The sequence below is a fragment of the Agelaius tricolor genome, unplaced genomic scaffold (genome assembly GCF_023055355.1).
Source record: "Agelaius tricolor isolate 1412-34295 unplaced genomic scaffold, bAgeTri1.0.p SCAF_6, whole genome shotgun sequence".
NCBI classification, from domain to species: domain Eukaryota; kingdom Metazoa; phylum Chordata; class Aves; order Passeriformes; family Icteridae; genus Agelaius; species Agelaius tricolor.
The window spans coordinates 42,352,184-42,373,905 of NW_027269266.1; the positions used below are offsets into that span (position 1 = coordinate 42,352,184).

General features: G+C 41.8%; 1 protein-coding gene across 5 annotated transcripts in view; it reads left to right on the forward strand.

Moving 5' to 3' along the window:
- Positions 1-648: 648 nt before the first annotated feature.
- FYCO1 (FYVE and coiled-coil domain autophagy adaptor 1) overlaps positions 649-21,722 on the forward strand; it is a 46,057-nt gene continuing 24,983 nt past the window's right edge. For 3 of the 5 annotated variants that reach the window (XM_071429544.1, XM_071429547.1, XM_071429549.1), the window contains exons 1-8: positions 649-752; positions 9,931-10,107; positions 12,048-12,154; positions 13,263-13,388; positions 16,588-16,694; positions 17,556-17,699; positions 18,428-18,521; positions 18,943-21,573. In XM_071429544.1, the coding sequence (XP_071285645.1) occupies positions 10,053-10,107; positions 12,048-12,154; positions 13,263-13,388; positions 16,588-16,694; positions 17,556-17,699; positions 18,428-18,521; positions 18,943-21,573 (3,264 nt within the window). In that variant the 5' untranslated portion in view covers positions 649-752; positions 9,931-10,052. Of the gene's footprint in view, positions 753-1,441; positions 1,659-8,348; positions 8,424-9,930; positions 10,108-12,047; positions 12,155-13,262; positions 13,389-16,587; positions 16,695-17,555; positions 17,700-18,427; positions 18,522-18,942; positions 21,574-21,722 lie in introns of those variants that run through there. The other 2 variants (XM_071429546.1, XM_071429545.1) reach the window with 2 other exon arrangements.

The following is a 21,722-nucleotide window of genomic DNA, read 5'->3' on the forward strand; positions in this document are numbered from 1 at the left end:
CTTGATGAACTGATGTGCAAATGAGGAAAAAAAAACCCATTAAAAAAAACCCCAGATACTATTCTGTATCTGTATGTACCCCATACAGATACAGAATAGTTGTAAAAGCAAGTCAGTACTATATTAAAATGTATTAAAACAAACAACAAAAATTTATTAAGTTTTATTTTTTTCCTCCGTGGTGCCCAGCAACAGGCCAAGGAGCAATGGCCAATAAGTCTAAACATGGGGAAGTTTCACCTCAGCGTGAGAGAGAACTTCACACTGAGAGTGGCAGAGCACTGAACAGGCTGCCCAGGGACGCCATGGAGTCTCCTTCTCTGGAGACATTCCAAACCCACCTGGACGCGTTCCCGTGTCACCTGCTGGAGGTGACTCGGTGACTCTGCCTTGGCAGGGGGTTGGACCAGGAGTCTCCAGAGTCCAACCCAACCCTAAGGACTCTGTGATTCTGTAAAGAGCGACCTTGCGTGAGGCCACCAGAAACACCAGCCTCCCCGAAAGGAAACCACCCCAAAGCTGCAGCTGTAGCCGAAAGCGACGATTTCTCCCCCAAAGCCGCTCCAAACCCCTCAGCTCGCCCCGCGGCGCTCTGTCTCCGCCACCTCCGGGCACCCCCGGCGCCGCAGCCAGACACCGCCCCGGCTGTGGGGCGGCCCCTCCGCGGCCTCACGGGAGTTGTAGTCGGGCGGGGAGCGCCGGAGTCTCACCCCGGGCCGCCTCTGCGCGACATGGCGGCGGCGGCCGCGCAGGTACCGAGCAACTCCTCCCGCACACCCCCGAGGGAGCGCGGCGGGGCCGGGGGCGGGCAGGCGGTGGCGGGTGGAGGGAGCTGGCGGGCTGAGGGGGAAGTGACTTCGGCGGCTTCCACTTGTTGCTTCGCCGAGCTCGGCTTCGAGGGGAGGAGCCCCGGCGGGGCGAGAGTTGCCGGACGCTTTAGGGGGTGCCCGGGTCGGCTCAGCGGCGGAGTGAGCGCGGGCATGGCGGGGGCACATCAGCCCGGGGTGGGCTGGATGCTGGCTGGCATCGCCTGGGAGCCCCCGGGAACGGGGAGTCCCCGTCCCTCAGGGCCACCACCTAGACCCAGTCCCCCGAAGTGTCATCATGTCCCGCGGTGAGCGCTGACTTTAGGCCGACATCAGCACTGCCCTCTGTTTTCTGCCCTCCTGCAGCTGCAGGGGGAGCGGAGTCACCCTGCTGGAAACCAAACACCCGCCCGCGTCCGTGCCCTCACCCCAGTGTAAAGTGCTGACAGGCAAATATTTGCTGCGGCCCTAATCCCACTTTGCCCTTGTGTCGGCAAATCTGCGGCGGATGGATAGGGAGAGGGTTTTGCTGGCACACGGAGCAGCTGGGGCTGTCTCCAGAGCAGATGCCGGGTTTGCAGCCGGCCCTCCTCCTCCGGCTTATGTTGATCCTGGTAATCCAGAGTGAGCAAGGAGAAGGAAAAAAACCCAAGGTTTTAGTGAAATGGTTGTCTGCTGCCTTTGGACACGGGATTCCACTCGGGCAGAGGTGCTGCGGTGGTGAGTCGGGCTGTGGAGGGGCTGTGCCGTGTTCTGGAAGCTGGTGAATCCCCTGATGCTGCAGCTGCCCCAGCACAGGGCCCCGTTTTCTGTCCGGGTCACTGCATCCAGCCTGCTGCTGACTTTTGCAAGGTTGGTTTGGCACACAAAGTTGGTCAGCTGTAGACTTCACTCTCCTGGTTTTGCCTGTCACTTGAAACCAAGCTTGAAGTTTTAAATTTGAAGTTGAACAGAGGAAGAAGTACCAGGCCTTTGTTTCTTTAATGCTGAAGAGTGAAAGTGGATGATTTTATCCAGCTCTGACTTTGTATGCTCATGAAGGCAAGCCAGGGTGAAACTTACAGGGTAAAACATGTTCTCTATCTGGTCAGTAGCATGGCAACATGTTCTCTCTTACGGCCATGCAGTAGTGTGTTTTATGTTTTCCAGATTTTATGGTGTGCAAGGCAGTTTCTTGGAGTCTTCCAATGATCCTCGTGGGAGTGCTTGAATTTAAAAAATGTTCTAGACATTCCAAATAGTGTTTCCCAACATTCACATTTAGGAGACTGTGCTGCAGTTAAAAAGTTGTGTCTTAAGATGCTGTGGTGCAAAACAACTGATAGTCAATTTTTCTCTGCTTGTTGTAGTGTACATATGTAATATCTGTAGTATATATATCTGACAGCATTTGTTATAAACCTGGTTTCACTACTACTTCACAAGAACCTGTTAGTTATGGAGCCTGATTTTCATGTATGAAGGAGTCTCTTATGTACACCATTTGATAACAGTGAAAGAGTGTATTATGTTTGCAGTCCCTCTCTCCACTGCTAGAGGGTTACGTAAAAGAATAGGAATTTGTCCTAATATCCTGGAGGCTAGGTTCCTCTTGTTTGGTGCATGATGGAGACCTAAAGAAATAACTAGGGAGACAAAACTAGTCAAGATGTAGTCTGTGAAATTGCAGAAATTATGCAGTAGACTCAAGGAAAAGTAATACTGATTTTTTTTTAACCCAGAGTGTTATTTATTTTTCTTAGTTGATCACATTTAAAAATTAACAATTGTTTATTTGTCAGATAAATGTCAAACTCTTCTACTATTCTTTACATGTTTTTGAGATTATTAAACTTAAGGGAACTGTAAGAACCCTAAGTGTTTTTATTGTTACACATTATCATTTTAATGTATTTATTTGTTTCATTATCATTTTAATGTATTTATTTGTTTGTATTACTGTGTGTTTATTTGTTTGGTTTTGCCAATGCAGGGACACTTACACAGCTTGTATCTAGTCTAGTTCATATTTTGATGTAGTAATTCCATTTTGTTCGTGGAAGGGTAGCTGTTAGTGTCCAAAAATTCTCTAATAGTTATAATTTAAAATCCTTTGCCCAGATGTATTCTGAAGAAGGTTTTACAGTTTGTAACAGTGACAGAAAGAGCAGAACTTTTTATGCAAAGTGCCTGGATCTCAGTGCAGGCACAGGACCTTGACTTGTATGCCCTTCCTTTGGCTTAATACTTTTGCCCATATTGGTATTCTGTGTTGATTGGTGGTATAGTGACCTCAGGAGATATTTACAAACAGTTAAACTCTGAATGAGTCCTGCTGGGAAGAAGGATGAGGACAGGAAAGGTCTTGCTACTGCTACAAGCCAGTTTAGGTTTCGAAAGTGAACTGGTTGGATCAGGATATCCCAAATAACTGGGCTCATGCCAAGCCTCCGTCATCTGTGAGCCTGTATCCTCCCAGCCACCCAGCATGACAGTCTCATACAGGCATCTCCTCCAAATGCTTCTAAATCTTTGGAATTTTTAACTCTCAAATTTCCCCTTTCCCCCAAAAATGGTGACCTTCACTGGAAAACACAAGAAAAGAGGGAGAGAGGAAATACTCCATTCTTCCTGCTACAGAGGAAGGAAAACAAGAATTCTTTCTGTTGACTCTGGGCAGCATGACTCACTCAGTGGCCTGTCAGTTTGGGTTGTCTCAGCCTGGTTTTTGCTTGCCTCACCCTCTATTTGGTCCACATATGTGGTCAAAACCTGTAATTTTCAGTGTTGCAAGTTGGTATTTCCCTGGGAACTGCATATAGGCCAGGAGTTATTCTGGAACGCTGCTGGCTGGAGGGAGGACACATGAGGTGCTATAAGAGGGCAAGGCTCAACACCCGTCTGCCAGACTTCCCAAAACCATTAGCTGGAGGAAGCCTTTTCAAGTACTTCTGAAACCTCAGCTTGGAGGGACAGTGTGCCACAGTAGATACAGAGGTAAAAAGTGCTGCTGAGGAAGGGTCCCATTAAAATCCAGGATTTAATTGTTGTTGGTTTTAACTATCCCGAAGTCTCAGACGTGGCTGAGATACTTTAGTCAGGCCAAGCTTGCTGAGGAAGTGAACAAGGCTCAGTGACCAATTTTGGAGACTTGAAAGAGATTTTGACATCTCCAAGCTTGTACGATGAGCAAGTTGAGTTTCATGAATCACCAAATGCTCCTCTGCAGCTGGAAGTCCTCTGGTGTTTCTGTTTCTGTAGGTGTCTACATGGTGCTCCTCAGAGTAGCTCCTCCTGAGTGTCATGTGCCTGGCTTGAGGGATGTGTAAGGCATTTAAATGGTTGTGTGAGTTGTAGAGAGAAAGAGCAGATTTTGTGGCAGGGAGGGACACAGGGAGAATTGTTTAGGAGAATGAGAGCATGAAGGGGGAAAAAAACCTTTGCACTTTTGAATGAATTCTGTCTTTTCAGCTCACCATACAGGCATTGAGAACAGCAGGGGTACCTTCTCCCATGGGGAGTGAAATAGGATGGAAGCAGTGTGGAGAAGCAAGTCTCTGGGAAAGTTATGGTTGGGTTAATTGATAGATGTTAGTAAACAAGGTGTAGCTTTCCTGACGTGGGACAAGGTGTGGCGTGTCCTAAGGGAAAAGGGCAGACAAGTTTGTTAAAAGCGATACTTGTAAAATTCCTGTTATCAGAAGAGAGCTCTTCTCTTTGTAAACTGACTGCTTCCTCAAACAGGGAAGTTCTGTCATCATGAGATAGGGCTGAGACAAGGTTGTCTTTGTGAGATATGTACTAGGTCATCCCTGTGGTGTTGTTTGCAGAAAGTGGTCATTTGAGTTCATGTTGTTCAACAGTTATTGATGTGAAGGAATATCAGAGGCAAAAAAAGTATTCTCCAAGTCAGGAATTTGTGTCCCTAGTCTGATGCATCTGTCCTGTTTGGCAGAGTACAATGTAAGGTTTTAAAAGGTTTAAAGCCAGTTATTAGAGTGGAGATCCAATTTGATAGGTGCAGCATTAAAAAAATTTGTTAGGGTGCCAGCTTTGTCCACTCAAGGTTAAAAATTAACTCAGTCTCATGGAGTTCTTATCGTGCCACTGTATACTCTTGTGTGTTGCCTAGTTTTGATCTTTTTCTGAGAAGAGGTTGCAAATACAAGGAATAGGGATGGAATGTAGGTCAGTTGTCCATAGAATAGAGAAGATTGCACAAAAAAACCTTTAAAAACTTTAAAACTTTACTGATTCTTTTGTGTCAGTCTCTTCTGTCAGGTATGGGGTACAAGCCATATTTTATTAATGTTATTAGTTAGTGTTCTTATGATGTAAAATGCAAATATTCCTAGAGCACCAGAGCCTCCCCACAAAAAGGCTTTACTGTAAGGAGCCTTTAACTATAAAAATGCTCCTTTTCTGCCAAGCATTTGTGAAATGTGAATGTTTTTATGCTTTTCATCTAGTTACTCTCTTCCGCTATGTTATGATCCTGTGAGAATTTGTTTTTCTGGACATGTGTTTTCAGCAAGATGTCTTTTATTGCTAATTGTTTATATTCCCAAACCATGTTGTTGTCACTGAAATGTGAAGTTTTGTTGGTGTAGAAAATGAAGGGGAATGATTGATTTGAAAAGAAAATTTCAGTTCTCGGAAACCCTAGCTGTCTTTCAGGCTATGCCTGCCTTTTGCTTTTAATCCTCCTATTTAATATAGTCCAGTGTGTGTTTTTATCAGTCACATATCTTTGTATGCAGTGTTAAAGCACAAAGGGTTGAGTTGCCCTATAAAAAGCACGTGTGTGCATGACAGAAGAATCACGCTGTCTCTTTTATACCTCAGATCCTTACTTTCAGCAAATAGCTCTCCAGCTTTATGAATATGTGGCTCTATGTGCCTGCATGGTACAAAATAAGAAAAGCTGCAGCACAGCTACTGTGAATTTCACTGAGGCTCCATGTTTGCTGCAACAACAAAGTATTTTTTTTCAGACAAATACTGGAATGAAATTATTTAACTAAATCAATGCTGTTGCAGTTTTGAGGGTTAGGGACTTTTTTCTCCCCAGTTCTTCCTTCATCTTTGCCACAAGTTTTGCATTCAGTGTCTTTTGTCAGTGTGTCCTGTAGCCAGCTGGATGACCAGGTAGGCTGTTTGGAGTTCTTTTCCACTGTGTGCCTTGCAGTTATCGGTCAGTATCTGCTTTTATAGAACATATCATGTTCACCCTACACAAAGAAATAATGCAGGTAAAGTTATGACTTACAAACATAGGATTTTTCTCAGTATATTCCCTTGCCTGTTTTGTTTCATATAGAATGTTAGAAACAGTGTAGGATTGTGGGCACCAAATAATTAAAGGTCTTGTGATACCATCTGGGGCCATGTGATGAAGTGTCCTTGTTTGGAACAACTAGATCAGAGTAATCATATTAGCAAGAAATATTTCCATAAGAAGTAGAAAGTAGTGGATCTTGGTTTCCAATGAATATTTTTTGCAAATCTGATTTACTGTTTACCTGAATTACACCAAGTCTGCAGTCTTACTGCACATGAAAACACATTTGGGTGGGGAATGGATTCGCTGGTATCAGGCTATAACGGAGATCTCACTGTAGCATTTTCAACAATGCAGAGACACTTTGCTCATGGACATTCTCCCTGCTTCCTGTTTTCATTGCACATGGAGAAGTAATATTTTGAAGATGTAATATTTTGAAGATGGCTACCTTCTGTCAGAGTTGCCTAAAACTGACCAATTGATAAAAAAATTAAAAGCTAGCTGCAGGAGATGCAGACATAATGTAAAAAATGAAGATAGATAAATTTTATAGAATCAGATTAAATATAGGTCATTGTAGCTACTTCATTAACCAGTTTAATTATAGTCATTATACTTTGTTGCCTGTTTTATATGTGTCTCACTCCCCTTCAGGTAAATCTTTCCTTTTCTTGTATGTGGGCTATTTCCTTTCTGCTTCTTTCTTTAATCTCCAGGATATCCTCCTCTGTAAAGAAGATTGCCACCCCCACACTAGCACTTATGCCAGCAAGGAAGGCAGGAGCCACCTCCAGAGATCAGCAGGCACGGCCCAGGAGTGTGAGGAGGGACTGGTGGCATGCCCTGTCTTGCCTCCTCTGTGCCAGGTCCTTAGTGTTGCTGTGCTGGTGTCATTGCAGCTCAGCAGTTCTGGGCAAGTTAATGCCATCAGCCTTAGTCCAGTGCTGTTATATAAGAGGTAACAATGCATCATCTAAAAAGCTCTCGACCCACAGCAGGTCACTCATGCCTGAGGAATGTATCATGCTGTTTTCACAAAGCAAGTATTTACAGGTGTGCAGAGTAGGATAGGAAATGCTGGAGGAACAGAGAATTCTGGAGGAGCTAAAGAATTCTGGGCAAAATGTTCTGTGATCAGGAAGGACTAGATCAGGTGTTTACAGAAGCTCTTCCTATTTTGAAACCTTGAGAAACCAGTTAAGATACATTATCAACTTTCTTTGCCATGGGAATTGAGAGCTACGCACCTTTCTGTGGGATGAGCTGTGCTTTCTAAGAATACCTCTGGAAGGACCATGGAGGGGAGATGAGCCTTTCTCCCCATTTTGTAGAGGAGAAGACAAGTAGAAGTTTCAGCACATTTGCCCTATGCCATAGTCCAGGTCAAAAGATCCTCTTCACCTCTGGGAAGAGAAGGGGATAAATGCATGTGTCATCTGTGGGAGCTGATGCATGGAAGGGGGAAGCTGTGAGACCTTGCTCCAGGTATTGAGAGGCGACAGGGAGTAGGAAGAGGAGTGGGCTGTGCAGCTTCATGCCTCCAGCTGAGTGGTGGTTTCTTTTCAGGGTTCTCACATTCTACCTAGAGATCCAAACAGGAATAAAGATATGTATCTTTGGCTGCTTTGGCTCAACAAAATCAATCCACTGGGAGCACAGAGCCTACTCTTGCCCTGTGCCACTGAGCTGTTGTGCACCCAGTAGTGACTTACTTGTGGCTTCTGGGCATACACACTGATTTAAGCAGTGCTAATGGGGCTGGGGAAACTGAACAGCCTTAGTCCTCTTTCATTGAATGTCTGCCTGTGCACCCTGCTGGGAATTAGCACTTGACAGGTCCCATGCTGTGCCTGGCTGCCATAGGATGCCCAGGGTCCCACTCCCTGCTGGTTATTGCTAAATAAAGGCTCAATTTCCAACTTCCTACTGTCTCTGTAGATGCCTGCAGTTGATCTGCTCGCTGTTTTCCTGGCATGCCTCTTCCAAAGCCTTTGTGTCTCTGGAGCCTTGAATGGGAGCTTATTCTGTCCTTTGGGAAGCACAGGCAGGACCCCTTGTTGGTCCTTGCTCTTTTCCCTCTTTGTGTGAGGAAAAGGTTTGGACGCACTTTTTGTCTTTCATTGCCCACAGGGCAGAGTCTTCTCACTTCAGCTCCTTTCTGTAACACTTGCCAAGCTGAGCAGATAGGCTGATATTACTGTGAGTGCTTAGAAGAAGAAACATTGACTCACTGAGTTTATTACTCTTGCTTTTTTTCAGTAGTACCCAAACTGTCCCAAGAAGTGTGGTACTTTGTATGGTCTTCGGGTAGCACCGAAATAGGAATCTTGGATATGTCACATTGTTGATTTAAGGTAAAAAACTGTGTTTGGCACCACAGGTCAGGTAGTCTATGCTGTTCTGGTCTCCTGTCCCCGAAGCAACTGGTTGTGGTGGGGATTTTGCAGGCAAAAGCCTTTCCCCACACAGCACGTTGTCCACATAACACTTGTGTCATAACATAGCAACTACCATCAAAACATGGAAATGGAAACTAGCATGTAACAAAGTGCAGGCATGCAGAGAAACTCAGGAGTAAGCCTAGTTTCAGCCTTCTCTTTATACTTGATGTTCTTCAGTCTCTATGACTTTGTTAATGTTTGCTTTGTTTCAAACAGAAAATAATACAGGATCACATTGGGATCACTTCCTAGCAGTACCTTAATACATAGGGTAGGAAGGATGATCTGTTTGATTAATTCAGACACTTACTTCAGCCATGCCAATGTAGCTCTTTTGGGAGTGAAAGAATGGAAAGGGAAAGGAGATGTAATAATGTGACCTAATCACATTAGATTCAAAAGTTTGCAAGATTTTAATTATAACTTAATTTCATTGTAGTTCAGCTTGAATCATAACAAAAGCACTGGTATGTAACAGCAATTTTTCTAAAGATTCAGTACTTTGGGTGTTGTCTTTGCTTGAAACTTTGGCTGTACCTCTGCAGACAGAATTCTGAACAACCTTTGAATAGGATGCTTAGTATAGGTTCCCTATGCAGTTTCTATGTGGCTTTTTTTTTTTGAATGATTGTTCCCAGATTAGCATTGGAAAGATTACATCCCCAGGCATGGTTGTTTTATTAAAGTGTTTGAGGCTTTTAATTAATTTTACCTTAAGGAAGATTTTCTGTGAGTGCCAAGTATAACTCATCCTAAGCAAAGAAGGTGGTGCAAGGTATGTTGATCCAGCCAGGGATGCTGTAACAGAGCTTAAAATAAAGTGGTGTCATCTTACATGTGTAGGGAACAGTGGGTTCTGAGAAGGGGTTGTGAGGTGCTCCTTGTGCTAAAATCATACTCCAGTACTAAATATTTAAATAGTTCTTACACATTTAAAATATGCTCCAGTGTCAGAGAATCAAGCATGTATCATTTTTGACTCCTTGGCTTGTGCCTACTCTGTGTCTTGAAAGTCCTTCTGAAATGGAAAATTTGTCTTAACCTTTTTACTCTACAGCCTGTAGGGAAGATCTGGCAGAGAGTTTGGGGAGGGAAAATCACATGTCATTGGAACCTTCCTCAGGGTCACAAGATAGATTGAGTGAAATGCCAGCCAGAGCTGAGCTGTACTACCAACTGTGTTGTAACTCCAGCCAGAGAAAATTGCTCTCTGAGGTTTGCTTGGTTGTTTTGAAAGATATAACTGAAGAAATAACTGAAATGGAAAGTGAAAACTAGAAGAAAACATTAAGGAGATTCCTGGAAAAGGGTTGGCCTTGGAATTCATTACTCAACAGGATCTAAAATGTCAAAGCATCTCTTTTCTACTCGTTTGAGCTGATAAAGACTTCCATTTTATTTTTGACTTTTACAATTGCAGGTGTCACAGAGAAAAATAATCATCATCAACCCAATGGTCTTCAAGGATATGAACTCTGCAGTTTTTATCTAGATGGATGAAAAGGTTACCAGCCCAGGAGGGGAGTTCCTTTTGTTTCCAAGATGGCAGCCACGAGTGGCGAAAGCCAGCTGCAGCGGATTATCAGAGACTTGCAAGGTACACTGAGAGCCATGTTGGCAGATACCTTCTGGAGGCTGGACTGCATCCAGCCTGGGTTTAGATAACAGAGAGTAGGGGTTGTGTTTTCTATTGTGTAACTTTTTCCTGCAGCATTGTAGCAACATAATTCAAGGTGTGCAGTGTGACTGATTTTTTTTTTGTGAGACAAGTGCTGTACCTTCTGCAGGACCCTGAGTTCTTAAATTCTGTAAATTTAAGTAAGAGAAAAAATAAGTTTTACAATTTAAAGAAAGGAGTGTGTGAGGTGTGCATTGTGAACTAGTACTTCAGCATGCATAAAGCTGCGCTGCTGCTGCTACAAGACTTCATGTGAAGTAAAGAGAAAGGGCCTAAAACTTAGCCTTCCTTAGTGGGAAGCTGGTGTGGAGTTGATGCTAATATGGGAAAGGAAAAAAACAGGATGTAGTATTCACATTCTCTGAACAGAGAGACACATAATTTTCTCTCCCAGGATTTTTCCTGGGGAAGGCAGTGAGAAACTTAGAGAAGAAGAGAAAACAATTCTCATCTCTATTACTACTCTTGTTGTTTGCAAATGTAAAATGTGTTATAGAGATTGTTTACCTAAAATGATTTGTTAATTAGACACCAGTGAAAGCTGTTTTGATTCTTTGGCCAATTGGGTCAAAGCTGTGTCTTGACTGTCTCCAGACAGTCACAAGTTTTTTTTTTAGTATCTTCATAATATAGTATTTCTTTAGTATGTAATTTAGTATAGTATTAGTGTTATATAATATAACTTAATAAAACATTGTTCAACCATCTAAAATCATGGAGTCAGAGCACATTATTCCCTAGTTAGAGTCACCCTGTATCAATTACATTGATACCAGGAGGTCAAACCTAGCTGGGAAATGAGACCCAGAGGAAGGGTGCTGGAGAATTACACCTGCTGTTCTTGCTGCAGCAGAACCTGTCTTCCACTAGAAGTAGCCAACTTCATTTAAACAGTTCTGTTGCAGGCAGAATTGTTACCAGATTCATAACAGTTTTTCTGCTCCCTTTCTGTCCTAATCAGCTGCCTCTCCCAAGATTCTGATATTTTTCCTTTTAATTTTTATTAAAGAAAAGGTATATGCACCAAAGCTGAAAATCTGCATCTTCCTGTAACATAAAAAAGGAGATCTATGTGACTACTAACAAGAAGAAATTTTAATTTGCAAAGGGTTATTGAGTGGGACTGGGACCTAAAGCTCACTCAGTCACCTGAAATAAATAAAAGACCAAGGGGAAAGCAAGCTCAAAATCAGTAATTTTTGATGCTGAGAAGTACATCCTTTTGGGGCTAGAGTGTCCGGGGGGACAATAAAGTATATTTGACTTGAGATTTCCTTATCCACTATGGGTGTACATTTCAGGGAAATGGAGTTGCTGTATGCTTATTTTTTATGTAAATTATTTTTTCATTTGTGTTTGTAATCAGCACAAGCTGAACCTTCCTGAATAAAGCATGGAGAAGATAAATGTGCTGACTGAACGACTGTTCTTGTGTTACTGATCCCCTTTAGCAGATTACATGCTTTGTCCTTTCTAATCAGAATTCTGTTTGTCCTGTGGCAATACCTTAATGTGCACATGAGACAGCAAAAAGTTATTTCTCTTCCCTCTGCTGAGGTAGCAATTAGCAATTGTCTGTTAGCAGGTTTTGCTAAGTGTCAGAAGTGCTAGGTGTGTGTTTTAAGAAGAAATAATCCATACAACAGATTGTCACAGTTTGAACTCCTATTTTCTTATGGGTGGTCTCAAATTACAAGCTTATCAGTCATTTCTTCATATTGTCATTAAGACATTTCAGCTAAAAGAAAATGAGTCCACATGCATGAGTGTCTGTGAAGAAAGCATTTATGTAGTTGTTTATGGATTCAGTGCTATATGTCCTCTGCATTAGTTAACTATTTTGCTGTCTTGTTTTAAAGATGCAGTGACTGAATTAAGTAAAGAATTTAAAGAAGGAGGCGAACCGATCACAGACGACAGTGTCAACTTGCAAAAATTCTCCTACAAGCTTGAGTACCTCTTACAGGTAAAAAGTGATTTGTGTCATTTGTAATCCACCAGCAGAACTTGGCCTTATTTTCTCTTGCTGACTCTTCACCCTGTGGATTTTAACTCAAATAACCATAAATAACGAGTTGAGTCTTTCTATTGTATTTTGGTGTGTGTAATAAGAGGACTGAAATATGTGCTGCCTATTATACTTATTTCAAGTGAAAATTAATGTAATCAAAAGGCAGTGCTGGAAGTTTGACTTGAGAAACGTAAGGCATTTCTTTATCGATATGAAAGATCTGAGCTTGATTTTAAAGATATATCTTGCTAAATTATCCTGAAAAAACTGTGGCAATGATATCTTGACATTTTAATGAAAAATAAATACTGGATGTGAGTAATTTATAGAATTTTCAACAATTTTGCTTTAGAAAGCTTTTTTGATTGAATGGACTGCTTAAGGCAAAAGGCTGATTTTTAATCTGGACTGCTGCTTTTTGTCCACCCTTAAGGTTTAAGTAAAAGAGGATGCTGCTGGGCAAACTGAAATTCAGTTTGCATAGTGTGGTGTCCACATATACCGTAATCATGCCACTGATTGCAACAAATGCTAATTTGCAACAAATGCTAATCTAGCCTTAGTCTAGGCAAGGGAGTTTTAATGGGGTTGCAGAGCAGAAACTGGAAAATCCTTTGGGATTTGGATGGTCCAGGGTTCAGTCCATACACTTGCTGCATTGCTGCTCTGAACATGATTTAACTAGAGCATGTTTTACTGGTACATACACTCATGCTACTGCCACGCTTAATTGTAGGTCTCTGAGCAGCTGGTTGTTAGTGCCTTGCTCTTGAACAGATGCTGAATCTGCTGCCAGTCTTTGTCTCAGGAGTTTTGAATGGATGTCTGTATTTTAAAGAGACCCAGAACATTATTATCTCTTACTGTCAGTTAAGTAGCTTTTGTAACTGCTGGATTGCAGTGGTACAGTGCAGTGTCTCTTTCCTTTGTGAATACATTGGCTAAAGCTAAGAAGAGTTACGAAAGCACATGCTGCTGGGAGAGGAACAGGATTCCAAGTAGCTATATATAAGTATATTTCTATTTGAATTTTGCTCATTGTATTTTGTTTTCCTGCTTTAAGTTTGACCAGAAAGAAAAAAGCACATTGCTGGGGAACAGAAAAGACTACTGGGATTATTTCTGTGACTGTCTGGCAAAAATCAAAGGAGCTAATGATGGAATCCGCTTTGTCAAGTCTATTACAGAAGTAAGTATATCAGTTAAGCATCAGAATATGTGGTTTATGTTTTGCCATGCTTTTTCAGAGAGCAGTAGCAACAAACCAAAACAAAAAACCTTTTAACATATAGCAAAAAAACCGGGATTTTTTTTTCTAATTTTCACATGAAGTATCAAAATGCAAGATTACTTTTTTTGCTAGGGCACTAAATTATGTAGGATTCAAAAGCCTGATTCCTGTTTCAAATACCACTTACACAAGTGAATGGACTTGTTTGTCTCTGGTTATGCCCTGTGTTTTCATAAACTTAATGTCATTTTCTCTAAAAAGAAATGAAAAATCAGGTCGAGGGTAGAGCATGCCATCTTCAGCAAAGCTTACAGCAGTATCTGGCTCTAAGTGTAAGATGAAAGGTTCACCATATTTGACTTTTGTTAAGACTTTTTAAACTGGTCCGTAGAGTTGAGGAGGACTGACTGAGAGCAGCAGTTTCATCTTCTGTCTGAACTCTGTTCCTCTGTGTGAAATAGCATGATGAAATGACTAGGGGTGATTGTTATTATTCCCTTGGGTAAGCTGTCAGGAACAGCACAAAAAGCCTTGTTCCTGTTAGATTTAGATTAGTAATAAAAGCTTAATCTTGTAAAAACCACGTTATGTCTTCAGCTCAATGCATGGGTGAAATAAAAGCTGTGAGAAGCTTTCTGTGTTGATCCTGTCTGAGTCTTTAGAATTGTTTGAAGAAGATTTTCCTTGTGGATAGAAGAGGCAGTGGTGTGGCGATTGCAGATTTCTCTGCAAAGGTGGCTGTGCTGTAGTCAGCAGTTTGTTGCCTGTGGTATCACCTGCATATTGCCACATGTAAAGGCTGCTCTGCTTTTTTCTTCTTCAGTATCTCTGGCTGTTAAATTGTTATCACAATGTCAGAAATTATAGTTTGGAAGCAGGATATTTTCTACTTCAATTTATGTGCAGCCATAGAAATTAGTGTATAGAAGGCTTCCTTAATCTTTATTAACTTGTGGTTTAGAAATATAAACTCTTAAAAAAAGAATCAGTGATCTGTTTTGGGTAAGTGAGCTGGCAGACTTGGGCCCAGAAATTAGATGACACGTGGCATAAATATATATTTGTTATTCCCCTTCATTACAGGTAGAAATCAGCAGCAAATTTTTGAACCTGGCTGGATAGAACATAGAGGTTTCCAAATGTCCTTTATTTGCTTACTGAACAATACTAGTTGACTTTCAAACCTGGAAATTAACAAAAAGGAAAGAGTAATAGCAGTTATCTTAAAGAACAGTCAGACATTCAACAGCTTCTGCTCTGCTTGCAGTGCTTCTAATATTAGGGTGCATGATGTGCTAGAGAGGTGGAGCAAGGAAGCAAATAAGAATACCCTGGAAGCTGTTATCTGTTAATTAAGAAGAGGGCCTTATTCTTGAGAGCAGTAGGTGAGCAGTGAGTTCTGGTCATTCCCCTTTCCCTTTCCAAAGGTGATTACACTTAATACACATCTTTCCAAATGTTTACAGCCATACACTTCACCTTAGGTACAGTGTTTGCTGGCAACATGGAAATATTGTCAATTCCAGACACTCTGCCTCCCTGATTTCTAACAGGGCTCCAGCAGGAGGTGGCATGGTTTTGTTTCCTAGTCAAATAGTCTTTGGCTACTTTTAGCTGCATATATGTAAATATTTTCCTCTGGTTCTCATCATGTACCTTTTTTTCTGATATCTCCATATTGCTTATAGAAAGTATCAGAATTTAAATTGATAAACCAATGGGAGTAAGGATAGGATTAATTCTGTGGCTTCCAGGGTTTGGGGGTTTTTTTGACAGTTCTTAAGATATTCACTAAATATGTCTAGTTAGGAAAAAACACTTGTAAGCTCCTGTGCACAGAGTAGAGATAGCATCTCCCTGAAGAAATGTTCAGATACCTGAAGGGTGAATGAGGGTGAAAACCAGGTGGTAAATTAAATTTGCTCTTTCTGGGATACTTAGTGCTTAGGGACCATGGCATTTTGCACTTTCCATCCTGTAGAATTCAAAACAAAAATCAGTAAAAAGTGTTGCTGTCTTTGCTTCATATTTCATTCAGGTTCCATTTATAAGGAACATTTTTGTATGTAGTGGGTTACTGAACTAAATGAAGAGCTTGTGTTATTTCAGAGCAGAAGCCCAGTAACAGCAAAAACAGGGAAGCTCTCACTTCAGCACAGTGGAATACTGATGGCTGGGAAAGAAAGCTTGTGTGGCCTTTGAGCCTTCTTTCACACTAACCTTTCAAGCAAAGTTTACAGTAACCTACTAACTTGTGCCTCAGCCTCTCTATTATTTGTCTTGGCTTCTATTTTAAAACATAAATGTGTTTGCTTTGTTAGTTAGATGAGCAGTTAGGTGAGAAATTCTTTCATCCTTTTCCATTTCTAAATTGATTACTGACTTTGATAGAAAGAAGAAACACCACTATTCAGTGTTTCACTATTTTGCAGGACAGAAAATGCTTCAGATGTAAAAACAAAGTATTGATTTTTCAAGTCAATAGCAATAAAAAAATTCAGTACTGAGCTTTGTGATCCCCCTTATGTTGATTTAACAGCTGTTTTTATTAAAAGATCCATTAATTTTGGTCATGCAGCTGTTCTTGGTCTGAAAAAATAATTAGGTTTTAATCAACTTAGAAGCTACATATTAAGAAAGGCTTTTTGCATTTATGTGGGGTTACTGTGTCCATGGGGATGTGTATTTGTATATGTGTACATCTTTGTTCTATGACTTAATCTTTCCTAAAGCTCTTCCAGCTGTGGCCATACACATCTTCAGTAACTTAAGCTGTCACTTCTATCTTGGCTGGGCACATTGAGATTTGCCTTTTATTTTGAAATGTTCTTAGCATAGTCTGTGCTCAGGTACTCAATATATTAGATGATTCGTTGGTCCTGTGGTGCCTTTTATATTATTATAAAGTGAACAATAGCCAGCTGTAGAAACAAATTCATCATTCTGTAAAGATTCCACCCAATGACAGACTTAGGAAAAGGTGTTTCTCAGTGGCAGTTCTTACTGGCTTCCTTTACAACTTTTTCCTTTACAACTTTTTGCTTTACAGTGGCTTATTGTGAGTATTTTTGTGCTGCTTTGTAGGCTGTTCTGGCCATGTCTCTACATGATCACAAATGATATTTAACTTTCTTTTCTTGTGGTTTCTCCCTTCAAGCTACGAACCTCTCTTGGAAAAGGAAGAGCATTTATTCGTTATTCCCTGGTTCACCAAAGGCTAGCAGACACCTTGCAGCAATGTTTTATGAACACCAAAGTGACCAGGTGAATAGCAAAGGGCTTTTTTAACTAATGGGGTGTTTGCTCAATGTGATCAAGCAACATCACCTAGTAGTTATTGAAAGAAGTTGAAACACTTCCAGTTGTTTGGCTTACAGAGCTGGTAATAGGATATGAAGGATCACAGACCTTTTGGCCTGGGTCACTGGTTCATGCCTATCTTGGGCTTGTAAAGATTGAAAGTTATTACAGCTTAATATATGTGGAGTGGGTTGTGCTGATGCTTCTGTACATCACTTTGAAAGGTCATATATTTGTAAGTATTGAAGATCCTGGGTTTGATGGACTATTCCTCATGAGAGAAAAATAATTTGAATGTGTTGCACAAAGCCCAGAAAGCATTTACATATATCTGTGGGTGGTCACACAAAGGACCAAACTTGCCCTTGGCCAGGAAATTCCAAAGATAGTTTGCATTTGGTTGGAGGGGTGCTGCTAGGGCTTTAAGAAAAAGCCAGCTATTTTCACGATGTATTTATCTCTGGATGCTGCTTTCTGTTCCTCATTTTTGATGTATTAAATGTATGCTTTAGTTACTGTGTGATTATCCAGTGTATTGCAAATATTTTTTACTGTCAGTGATTTGCCCAAACACTTGAGGAAAAAACATTTTGTGCAGGGATCCCTTTAAAGATGTGGAATTAATTACATTTGTTTCATTTCATTGACATTGAAGGGATAGAATATTGTTTGGTGGGTCTAATTGTTTTCATTTGTGTTTAAAATACTGTATCATAGTTTTTCTGTGGTGGAGTGAATAATGATGTAGGGAGTTTTATGTAAGAGAAACTGCTGCTTCCCTTTTGCCTATGAATGAGTATTACTTCTCTTTTGTTTGTTTTCAAGTGACTGGTACTATGCAAGAAGTCCATTTCTGAATTCCAAAATGAGTTCTGACATTGTGGGTCAACTCTATGAGCTCACTGATGTTCAGTTTGACTTGGCATCAAGAGGCTATGATTTAGATGCTGCTTGGCCAGCATTTGCCAGGTAAGATGGAGCCACATTGTGATTTTATATTTACAAGGCTATAAAACACCTGCTTGCTAAAGAATCTGTAAAAGCTTCTGCTTTTGTGGGTAGGAACACTTGTGTTTGAGCAGGTATATGCTTTTTCCATGACCAAATTGTCCTGTTTGTCCTTCAGTATACTGAGAACCAGGGATCAGAGATGGTGCTCTGTAATATGGCACTTCAGTAGCTGCAGTTTTGGCCCAAATCCCGAGCTATTCTCATCTATACACGCACAAGAAGAAATCTTCTTAGCTTCCTCTGTTTCAAGAGCTGAGACATGTAGTGACTGCACAGCCAAGCTGTGTGCTTCACTTGCAGCCACAGAGATCCCACCTACAAGTGGGGGATAGCAAAAGCTACCAGGTCTGGTCCAGAGCCATTTGTATCCATGGGGGTTTCTGAGGGCCCTTTGCTGCCATCCTCTGGTTGAGCCGCCACCACACAGCAATGCAATTCCTTAGAGCAAGGCTGCGTAGTTCTTGTGGATGAGGGAAGTGACAGCTGCCAGCCCCATCACCTTTTATAGATGTCTCCGATATCCCTATCTTATTTTTCATCAACTTCAGTGGTTGCTGGCCAAGACTGCGGGTGCAGTTATATCCTTTTTTATGTGGTAGTTACCACTAGATCAATCTTACATATACAAGTAGAAAGATACATATATATGTGCTTAGACTTACCTTAGATATTATTTCTCTAAACAGGAGGACTCTGTCCTCACTTGGATCTTCAGCATATTTATGGAAGCCCCCAAGTCGCAGTTCCAGCATGAGCAGTTTAGTGAGCAATTATTTGCAGGTAAGCAAATCACAAATAAATGTTTATATGTCATGGTAGGTCCTTCGTTGACATAGTTTCAGAGAACTTTTATGATGGTTATGAGTCTTATAATTTAAACTGCAAAAAGCATTTTAATTAAAAGTAAAGGGAAGCATTTTAATTAAAAGTAAAGGGGATTGTCAGCTGCTTCAACTTAACATGTAAATCTTGTCAAAGAAAGAAATATGTTCATAAGACTACCTGCAGACAGGCATGTTTTCATTTATCTTTTGAGAAAAAAAGCTTCATTTCCTACAAGTTGATATCTTGTAGTGCTATAAAGGCAACACATAATGTCATTGTACATTAAGAACCTGAACTTGCTTTCATTTGAACACACCATTTGAATGAATGTTTAATGCTGCTTAAACTTCCTGATTTTCTCCTTCTGTTCATTTAGGCACAAGAGTTTCCTTCCAGCCCTGATGTGAATAACTCACTAAATGTTGAACACCTTGAGGGCTACGAAGAGATGCGTTTAGAACTTGACCAGGCTGAGCTGAGGCAGAGGGAACTTCAAGATCGTATTCACCAGCTAGAAATGGAAAACCAGGAGCTCCAGGCAGCTGTCAGCCTTCAAAAGGAACAAGTACAGGTAGAAAAGGAGAAGAGCAATAACTACAGTGAGGAGAACTCCCGGCTGACAAAGATGATCACAGAGTTACAGAAGCAGTGTGAGGTCTCACACTTCACTCAGAGCACTGTGCATGACCTGCAGAAGTGCCTACAGTCACTGGAACTGAGTGCAACGGAGCAGCTGAAGGAACACTCAACAAAGGTGGAGCAGCTGTTGACCAGCAAGGAAGATTGTGCCTCAAAATTGCAGGTTTCAAATCAGGAGCTGGAGACCTCTAGGGCTTTGATTGCTGTGAAGGATCTTTGCATTGATGAGCTTAAAGCCAAGCTGAGTTCCACAGAACAGAAGAACCTCAACCTCCTTGCAAAAGTTGATGCTGCCTTGGACGAAAAGGGACAGCAAGCCACAGCCCAGTATGACTCTGCCCTACAAATACGGGCACTGTTAGAGAAGCTTCAGGAGATGGAAAAGGAAAAGGCAGATATGCAAAGACTCAATGCTGAACATGCTTCTCAGCTGAAAGCAGCAAGGGAGGAGCTGATGCTGAAAGAACAGGCACAGAAGGAACTGGAATCCAGATACAGTAGCCTCACTGCTAACTCCAAAGAAGAGAGTGAAAAGCTGACTGGGAGCCTGGAGACCATGGCAAAGGAAAAGGATGCACTTCAGGAGGCCCTGACTCTGAAAGGAAAGGAGATGGCTGAGCTTCAGACCCAGGTAATGGGGTCGCTGGCTCAGGTGGGTTCACTGGAAAAAAATCTTGAGGAAGCCAGGAAGGAAAAAGAGAAACTTGAGGAGGAGTATGGTAGGAGAGAAGGAGCACTGAAGCAGGAAGTCCAGTCACAAGCAGAGCAACTTGAACTACAGGAGGGTCGCTTAACAAAGGTGAGTCAGACTGTGTGTAACCTTCAGGAACAAAACCAGAAACTCATGTCTGAGAAGGAGCATCTCAGGCAGAAAGTCAAGGAGCTGGAGGAGCAGATGGAGCAGCAAAACTCTGCAGTGAGTGAATTGGATGAGGAGAGCAGGAAACTGAAAGCAGAGAATGAGAATTTGCAGCAGTCTAAGAAGAAGATGGAAGAGAAGCTGAAAAATCTGGAAGCTTCTAAAGCTTCCCTAGAAGCTGATGTAGCCAAGTTGAGAGCCTCTGAGAAACAACTTCAGAGTGAGATAGATGATGCCCTGGTGTCAGTTGATGAAAAAGAGAAGAAGCTCCGGAGTGAGAACAAACAGCTGGATGAAGACTTGCAGAATGCCAGGAGGCAAAGCCAAATTCTTGAGGAGAGGCTGGAGGCTCTGCAGTCAGAATATGAAGAACTAAAGCAAAGAGAAGAGACCTCCAAGGAGTCTTATGCCTCACTTGAAGCACAACTGAAGAGTGCCAAACAGCATAGTTTACAAATGGAAAAAAGCTTGGACACCTTGAAGGAAAGCAAAGAGTGTCTCCAGTTGCAGCTCACACAGAAGGAAGTAGAACTGCAGGGCATGGAGAGCCAATGTCAGCAGCTAAGAGCAGAAGCTGAAAGACACAAGAAGAAAGCAGAGACTCTTGAGATAGAAAAGCTCAGTGTTGAAAAGACATGCCTTCATCAGACAAAACTTATAGAATCTCTCACATCAGAAAAGGAATCAGTGGAAAAACAACAACTACAGCAGGCAGCGTCCCTGGAGAAGGAGGCAAAGGAGTTGGCCTCCAGACTGACCATGAGTGAAGAGCAGCTGGAGGTCAACAGAGGTGAAGTGTCCAGGCTGCAGGCAGAAGTCCTGGATCTGCGAGTCAAGCTTCAGCAGGCCACTGATGAGAGAGAGAGGATGAGAGGTGAGCTGGCAGTCACTGAGACTGTCTTGAGTGAGCAGAAGACGCTTGTCCAGCAGCTGAAAGAGCAGAGTGAGTCTCTCAACAGAAATCATGTGCAAGAACTGGTGGAATGTAAAGAAAGGGAAGAAAAGCTGAAAAAAGAGCAGGAGAGAGCAGCCCATCAAAAAGCTGAGCTGGAAGATAATTTGATGAACCTAAAGGAAGAGCTGTCTAAGGTTAAGCTGTATTTGGAAAATGCTAGAGTGGAAAACGAAGAAAATAAAGATCTCCTCCACAGGACCAACACTGATATGGCTGAACTTGGCATTCAGATTTGTGCCTTGACCTCTGAAAAAGTGGATGCAGAAGAGCAATTGGCCCAGGCCACAGAAAGGTTCAAAGAACTGGAAGAACAGGCAGCAGAGCAACAGGAGAAGCTGAAGCTTGACGTCTCTAATCTCAGAGAGGAGAACAAGAGCCTGCAAGAGAAATTAGAGGAGGCTCAAATGTGTGCCGCAGCTGTCCCAAGTCTGCAATTGCAGCTGGAGACAATAAAGAAACAGGCACAGAGTTTCCAAGAGACCAGCCAAGAAGAGCTGTCTGCAATAAAATTTCAAATGAGCACAGAGATTCTAAATTATCAGACAAAATTCAAGGTAAATTAATGTAATTATTATAGCTGAGGGAGCTGCTTTACCATCTGCTACAGCAATTACTGCATGAAATCCTGAGGTTTGTGTGGGTCAGGCTCTGAGACTAACTGCAACCTGCCTTAGCCTGGGAATCTGAAAATATCTCTGTGCTC